At 48.5% G+C, this 8,148-nt stretch overlaps 1 protein-coding gene across 1 annotated transcript in view; it reads right to left on the bottom strand.

The window, feature by feature from the left end:
* The window catches only part of mute (gon-4 like protein muscle wasted), a 17,767-nt gene extending 11,772 nt beyond the window's left edge, over positions 1-5,995 (bottom strand). Inside the window, 1 exon segment of the mRNA XM_029111538.1 lies at positions 5,969-5,995. Within this exon segment, the coding sequence (XP_028967371.1) occupies positions 5,969-5,995 (27 nt within the window).
* Between the last annotated feature and the right edge of the window lie 2,153 nt (positions 5,996-8,148).

Below are 8,148 nucleotides of genomic sequence, written 5' to 3'. Positions count from 1 at the left end.
TCGATAGATATACTAGACTAGGAATCCCGTGCGCGACGCACAATCAAGGAACATCTACCGCACAGCTTACCAGAAATCGTTCCATAAAAAACGATGTGCATATATGTATATGATCAGGATGGATAACATCTTATTTCCTTCTAAATAAAACATTCTTCGGAACTTGAGAGCCTGATCCTCGAGTTGCGCAGGGGTACCAAAGACACTAGCTTTGGCTTGTAAGTCGAATCAGCTCTGAAATCCAATGTTCATAGGCTCTGGAGACATATTCATCAAGTAACCGCGGAGATTATCCGTATGATTGGAAATCGGGACGTTAGGGCTCTTAACTTTCTCAGATTCATTTCAAATTCGAATAGAAGACTGTCCCGTAAATTGTCTGCCGATCAATACAATCCAACAAAAATTCTGTGCACAATTAAGAAAGTTGTAGCCTCTCAAAAGCGGCGTTAAATCGTTACATGAAGGACGAAGTACATTGAACGCGCCCCACAAGTCGAAATTAAAGACGTTTCACGTCGAAAGCGAAGGACGAACGTAGCAAGAGAGAGCACGACCTATGCGAGGGGCATGGCATGATCAGGGGAGTTCTCTACAAGTTCAGCGAAGGAAGACGATTGTTCGTGGTTCCGAAGCTGCTGAGGAAATACGTATGTGTCATGGACCACGAAAAGGCAGGACATTTGGGAATAGAGAAGATTATGGAATTGATTCGAGGGGAATATTGGTATATTGGTTTCCGCGCATGAGAGATTAAGTGGAATTCCATCTACAAGCGTGCCTAGATTGTATCTTCAACAAAACGGAGACGGGGGAACAGGATGGAGTCTGCAATCCGATCCGACCCTCCGAAAAGGTTCTCATCGATCATATGGGGCCGTTACCAGCGTCTTTTGGTAATCAGCACCTGATCGTGATGGTCGGTGGGCTCACGAAGTTCGTTATGTTAGAGGCCGTCAGAACAACCTCGACACCAGCGGCGATCTAGTTCTTTCAGAAAATGTTAATGACGTACGGCAAACCCGCAAAGCTAGTATCTGATAGGGGAACAGCTTTCTCGTCGAATGCATTCCGGGAATTCTCGGAACAGAACGGAGTTCGACAACACCCTGATCAGCACTCAGCGCCCGCAGAGCAACGGACAAGTCGAGCGCTAGAGCAAAGAGGTGGCAAGGCTGCTCCGCTCTCTGTGTGAAGACGAACTGGGAAAGGACTGGTCAAGGCATGTTCCAAAAGCAATGATGATGCTCAACAGAGTGACTTCAAGAAGCACCGGGGAATCACCTTTTGAAGTACTGCACGGATAACTTCCGCGAATGAACAATCATTCACAGGAGATCGAAGAAGCGCAGGAGCAAGTCCGGCGACCAGCGAAAGAGCTACAGGACGAAATCATCAAGAAGTTGGAGGAGAGTCAGGATCGATACGCGTACTACTACGATCAGAAGAGAAGATCGAGGAGAGTCAGAATCGATACGCGTATTACTACGATCAGAAGAGAAGACCACACTATCTCCGCTTCTCTGTAGGGGATGTGGTGGCTGTAAGCCGTTTGCCGATTCACAGGGGGCCCATTAGTAATAACTAGGGCCTGGACTTTCAGGCACCGAAAAACCCGGGAAAAGGCAGGCAAAAAAGCACCGAGAATCGGAAAAGTCACTGTAAACGAGGAAAAGGGCACTGAAAATCATCGGAAAGTTTGTGATGCTCGGATAAATGTCGAAATACATACTTATCGAATATACCCCTCATAAGAAAATTTGAGCATTACAATCAGTGATAACATGGTATTTCACATTTTCGGTGGTAAGGCATTACAATCAGCGATAACATGGCATCTCACATTTCCGGTGGTTAGGCCATGTCGACGATCAGGGGGCTTCAGAACGAGAAAAAATTCAGTCTAGGTTATGTCAGGTACATCACCGTTCCATGCGTGAAAACGTCTTGAGGGTATTGGTGGACGAAATTTCTCATGCGTCATGTGCCTGAAAGGTATTCATCCCGGCCAATCGAGACTGCCGGCGGATCATTGGTTCTCCTTATTCGACCGCATGGGCTAGATTGATTTCGGTCCAGTGCTGTTTTCGATGCGGATTCCTCCTTGCAGCTGATGAGAGGCCGCGGTTACTGTTGTTGTCGTTCATCGGAGAATTTAGTTAGACTCAGCATCGACCGACATGGAATCCATAGTGAGTTGGAATGTGGATGGTTATGGGTGGCGAAGTTGTTTCCGGTGGGTGAATGCGCGAGGATTCTACCTCGTGAGAACCGGACGAGCGATAGCTTTCCGTGCAATCACTTTCGTGATGTGGCTTGGTGTGAGCTTGCTTCCAAATCGGACGGTCGTAGAGCGAGGGAGTTGACGCGCAAGGCGCCGACCCGTATGAGAATGACGTCGACATTCTTTGGATGAAAGGATTGATACAGCATTGTTTTACTGATGAAGCAACATCTCATCATAGACCAGCGTTCCCAGATTAGGAACCTTCCGATTACGATGCGACAGACTCGAGGTCCAAAGACATCGTTTTCAGGCAAACTTCATTGTTTAGTCGACCGAATCATTCCACATTCCACATTGGGGGAGCTTCGGAAATGAAGAGTTTCGAGGGAATGTCTAGAGAACCTCGCCTCAATAATCGAGTAGAACTATTGCATCTTGCTAGTTTTCTCTCTATCGAGCTCCATATATAAAATTCTCCTCTCAAAACCCCACGAGAAGCCTAGAATTCACTATTATTCATCAGATTCCGAGCTCGATCGAGGGGTATGTAGAAAAACCGAAATCATGGAGCAACCATGTAGCGCTTCGCGACAGGATCTCGTTCAGAGTGGAATCCCGGAAATTCCCCTTTCGATACAGGAATCAGTTTGCGGCCAGCGTGAATGAGGATCGAGATATAAGACCGCTAAGTGCGACAAGTTATGGCTATTTGGATGACGAAGTACATCGAACAGGTCACCCGAGCCTGGGTAAAGACGTTTTCACGTCAAAACGCGCCCCTCACCCACGCTGACCAATGAAGCGTATTCGGAAAATGAGAGCTCCAGCAAGTCTTCCGTCCTTCCGGTTGCGGTGGCATCGTTGCTTTCGAGATTTTCAGTCATTTTTCTGGTATCTTTCGAGATTCTGCCGCGATCTCTCGGAAGTCCGTGGGCCGAGACTCATACTCAAATCGCGACGACATGGTGGAGCTCAGTGCGGAACCAAATTCTTGCTGAGGAAATTCACGCGCGACAGAGTCTCGGGGATCGATTACAGAGTCCTGAGAAAAGCTTTGGTCCGATACGTAGTCGGAACAGAACAGCAAATGTAGCTCTCTCCGGTTACCAGGTTGAAGTCTTGCCCGAAAAAAAACTGCCAAGCAACATCCGAACTAGACTTTAGGGTGGGAAAGGCAAAATGCCTCGGAAAAACGTAGAAAAGGCAGAATGTCCCAAAAAAAAACGGTGTAAAGAAAAAAGGAGCACTCATGGCATTCTGCTTGAAGTTCCAGGCTCTAGTCATAACCCAAGTCTTGCCTAGGGATACTTATAGACTAGTTCAGCGAGGGGAGGAATATTATACCTGTACTGCGCACTGTTCTCAAATGAGATGGTATCGGGTGCATAACGAGAGAGCAGATGACGCGATGCCGTTTTCCGATCAGCTAGAAGATCGTCAAGAATTCTTTCCGAGTTAGCCTGAGCTCAGAGAGACGGAGATCCCGTCCAACGAAGACACTGCGGAACCCGAGACCGCAGCAGGGGGCAATGAATCTGTCCGGAAGACAGGCGAATCGGAGACACTCGAAACACTAGACGAGATTCTTGAGACAACGGAGCTGAGATTCGGAGCGAATTCCGAGCAACATGAAGAGGGAGCGTCTTTCGGAAAAGTATCCAAGCCCGAAGAAATCGGAGAATCTACACGAGTGAAGGAAAGCTCTATCCAGCCACAGAAGTTGATCGGGATTGTGGATACTTCTTCGTCGTCAGCGTCATCAGGGGAAATCCAGATTCATGCAGACCCAGTGATGTATCCGGACCCGGAACCACGGGGGTCACCGAATGATTTGAATACGGCTATAATGGAGTCCCCGGGAGCGGGATTAGGAAGGGGAAACCCGCCACCTAGGAGAGCGAAGTCGTTCAGGGGTTTATTCGAAGTAGCTGGCGGGGACGCCAGTAGTGTAACGTGGTCGAGCGCAGGTAGGAGAGAAACAAATATGGAGTGCTGGCGGAATGGAGAAGAGACGGCGAGATGCAGTCGGAGCTGGTGGTATAGAATGTCAGTCTGGTGCGCGGTGTGGGATTTCGTCAAATGTTCGACTTGAGATGTCGGGAGGATGTCGCGTCGTCGAGCATGTTTCCGCCAACCTCGAGGAAGATGTCGCATGGCACGTTGGCGAAGAGAGAAAGGGATTCCGTTGGAGACGAGCGCGTCGGCGCGGTCGTAGAGTCTTTTCGATGCCAGACGTCGAGGTGTGTGTATCGTGATCAAGTCAGAACCAAGGAAAAGAACTCACGAGATGTCGGGTCCGTGCGCTGCAAGGCGAGGGACGCCAGGTGCTCGCCATGCATCGCCATTCATCGCCATTCATCGCCATTCAACGCCATTCATCGCCATTCGTCGTTTATCATTCATCGAACATCGTCGATCCACGTGTGGTATTCATCACTCGCCGAGGGTAGGTGTGAACGTCGAGTTGTTACCGACTACTTCAACTACAGTGTTGCAATCCGTGCCATAGAGAACTGTCAGGTAGGTTCTACGAGTCAGCTCGTATATGTGCTCGACCACCTAGGTAGGGGATCGGCAATTCTGGAGTTATCCAAGGATCCGAATGCCATAGGCGCGACGAGCTAGGAATTTTCTCTGTTGTCAGACGGAGAAGTGACCGGGAGATCAGATCGGTAGCGAGGGCCGAATGTAATGAACCGGGAATGTCGCGGCAGCACGTTGGGCGTCAAGCGCGTCTGTACGCTTAGAATATCCGCTTAGAACGCTTAGAATATCCGTGGGGGCAAGTGTCGGCCAAGTCAGTCTGGTAGAAGCGAGCGAAGTCTGCGCACGAGAGCGGTCGAGGCGACCGATCGAGTGCCAGAATTCGTGAAGGAAGAATAAACCGTGACCGTTTCGGCCACTATAACTACTTTCCCCTGCGCTAGCTGATATCCCAGTCAAATCCCCAACCGTAATCTTATAAATGGAGTCTCTTCCACCACGATAGGAAATCACTCGGCCAATTTCATGCAGGAAAAGTATTCTGAATCCAGCATTCGCGTGTCTTCCCGTTCGCCCTTCTCTATATGACTCAACCATTCGTACTGAGATACTTTTCACAGGACCTCTTCCTTAATGAGCCAAGTTTCGCTCGCCAAAACGATCCTTCCCCTATTTTCCGCGTGTTTCTCGAAGCTATATGAAACCACTTCCCTTATCAAGCTCTTCCGCTTGCTCCTCGTAGGCCCCCCTTGAATATTTAGAAGTCGATTTCTATGACAAAATAGTACTTCGTGCCGTTTATTTTTCCGATATCTTCCTGCTCGTATGTTCGAGATTGCACTTGAATTAGAATATACCTCAAAGTGGAACCTCGACTTCCGACCTTGGTCCGTTCCCAGAGACCGTTCGTAAGTCGAAACGGGAGCGAGATTGTCATTACCGATACAGCTTGGAACCGTCCGTGACTAGAATCGATGGTCGTGAGTCGAATTCGTCCCGGCAAAAGCGGTCGCAAGTCGAATCCATGTTCGCAAGTCAAGACGAATTCCTCGCGAAAAAAAGGTCGTAAGTCGAATCGTTCGTAAGTCGAGACGATCGTAAGTCAAGTTTCCACCGTATACGGTAATGTGTTGTTCTGATTAGGGAGGGAAGTCGAATGACCCTCCTCCGAGCATCCGCGGAGGCAGGAAAATAGATTTTCCGATGCTGCTATCGGAAGAGATTCACCATTGCTGGACACTGCCGGCCCCAAATCGCATTCTGGTTTAGCGGAATTTTACTCATCACCACGTACCCTGTAATCCATTCTCAAGACTCGACCCGTTGATCTCGAGGTCTTTAGGGAAGCCTAACTCCTTAACTTGTGGTTCAAGAATGTGCGTCGTCGAAGGAAAAATTGAGTGAAATATCTTCTCTTCATGATTTCCATCATGTCCCGTTGCGCAAAGCAATCTATGCCCTGTGGAACCTCGCCGAGGGGTATAATGAAGATTTCGAGCGGGTCTTCTGAGGATTGGACTCCAATTTTTTGCTTTTTCAAGTGCTTTTCGGCGCTGGAGAAAATTAAGAAGTTTTTCAAACTACTTCTCCGTGGGTTTGCTTGAGAGCTTTCCTGATATATGCCGAGAATCGCTTGGCTCTCCGATTTCTAGCTCAAAGAATTACGGAGTCCAGTCCTGACTCGAAGATGACACCGTGCCAGTGGCGCAGCGCGGCAATGTGGCGTGCGGAGCGATTTTCGAGAATGGCGCCCCTTCTCTCGAATTTCATGCCCGAAATTCAGCGACTCCCCACGAATACTTTTCAGGAATTCTCTAGTTAGAGAAGTCTTGAGAGATCCAACATCCTCTTGCCTCCAGCAGCTGTTCCTGATTTAATTTTTTTGGCGACTCTCTATGAGCTCCTCTGAATTTCCGGAATCATTCTCCACCGAGTGCTGAGGACGTCTTCCCTCTTTCTAACTTCCAACTCACGATTTCAGCTTACACGGGGGCGCACCGCGCCAGCTATCTCCATCAACTTGGTTATGAGCTATGCCGCTGGCGGTCGTGTTCTCGGTCACCCTATCGGAACAAGGAGCTTCTGCTCCACGGTTCCAGGCTCGGGAGACCCGGACGAACCAGTACGTAGGATTAAACAGCATTAATTAATCTATATATATAAAAACGTATGTCTGTCTGTTTGTTTGTCTGTCTGTCTGTCTGTCTGGTGTCACCTATAGACTCGAAAACGGCTGAACCGATCGTCGTGAAAATTTAGGAGCGTGTGCTGGGCGATCCAGCGGTGGTTATAGGGGGGTCAGTTCTCCGATGCGATGAGTCCTTCTACCTTAAAAAATTATTTGAGTGATTTTACCCACGAAAATACGAAATCTCGGAAAAAATTGAAAAATCCGAAATTCGCAAAATTCACGAACGCCTGAACCGATCGCCGTGAAAATTCAGGGGTGGGTTCTCGGGAGTTGTAGAAAAGCGATGAGGGGGTCGTCGTGCCCGTATGATGAGGATGAGCTCTTTTTCCCTTGGAAATTGAGTACCGGGTCCCTCACCGGAAATCGTTCGGCGGGAGTTTCCAGAGTTCTCCAGAATTTTCGTGATTCCTTCACATCTATCTATCTATATATATAAAAACGTATGTCTGTCTGTCTGTCTGTATGTCCGGGGTACCCTATAGACTCGAAAACGGCCGAACCGATCGTCGTGAAAATTTGTGAGCGTGTTCTGTGGGATCCAGCGGTGGTTATAGGGGGGTCAGCTCTCCGATGCGATGAGTCCTTCTACCTTAAAAAAATTATTTGAGTGCTCCACCCACGAAAATACGAAAACTCGGAAAAAAATTGAAAAATCTGGAATTCGCAAAATTCACTAACGCCTGAACCGATCGCCGCAAAAATTCAGGGGTGGGTTCCCGGGAGCTTCAGGAAGGTCATCTGAGGGTCGTCGTTCTCATGTTATGGGTCCTCCCCGCATAAAAAAATGATTTGAGTGGTCCTCTAACCGAGAATCAAAGATTTCATAAAGGGGAAGGCGGGAATTCGCAGGATTTTTCAAGGGCTGGACCATCATGGGGGGGCGGATTCTCGAGGGCTCCTAAGAAGGCTATCAAGGATTGCCGTCACCATTGGCCTCTGTCTTTTTACCAATGAATCTCGCTGAAAATCGCTGTAGCCGTGAAGGGTATCGATTTTCCGGAGGACATACATATCTAATAAAAGCGGGGGCACGGGGAGGCGGGGAAACGGGAAAGTGGGGAACTGGGATAGCGGGGAACCAGGAAAGCGGAGCACGGCGGAGCATGGAGAACCAATGAATTCCCTGGACTAATGACACGAATGTCAACTAACCGAGTGCTTTCATACCCGTGATAATTAGTTTTAACTAACTATACGTCTCAGAATGTTAGTAAACAATGCGCGTCATCTTCTTCCTTGAGACATA

Source organism: Galendromus occidentalis, unplaced genomic scaffold (assembly GCF_000255335.2).
Source record: "Galendromus occidentalis unplaced genomic scaffold, Mocc_1.1 scf7180000077448, whole genome shotgun sequence".
In the NCBI taxonomy this organism is placed as follows: Eukaryota; Metazoa; Arthropoda; class Arachnida; order Mesostigmata; family Phytoseiidae; genus Galendromus; species Galendromus occidentalis.
Note: the sequence above shows the minus strand (reverse complement) of the source record. Positions and strands in the feature narration are given on the sequence as shown.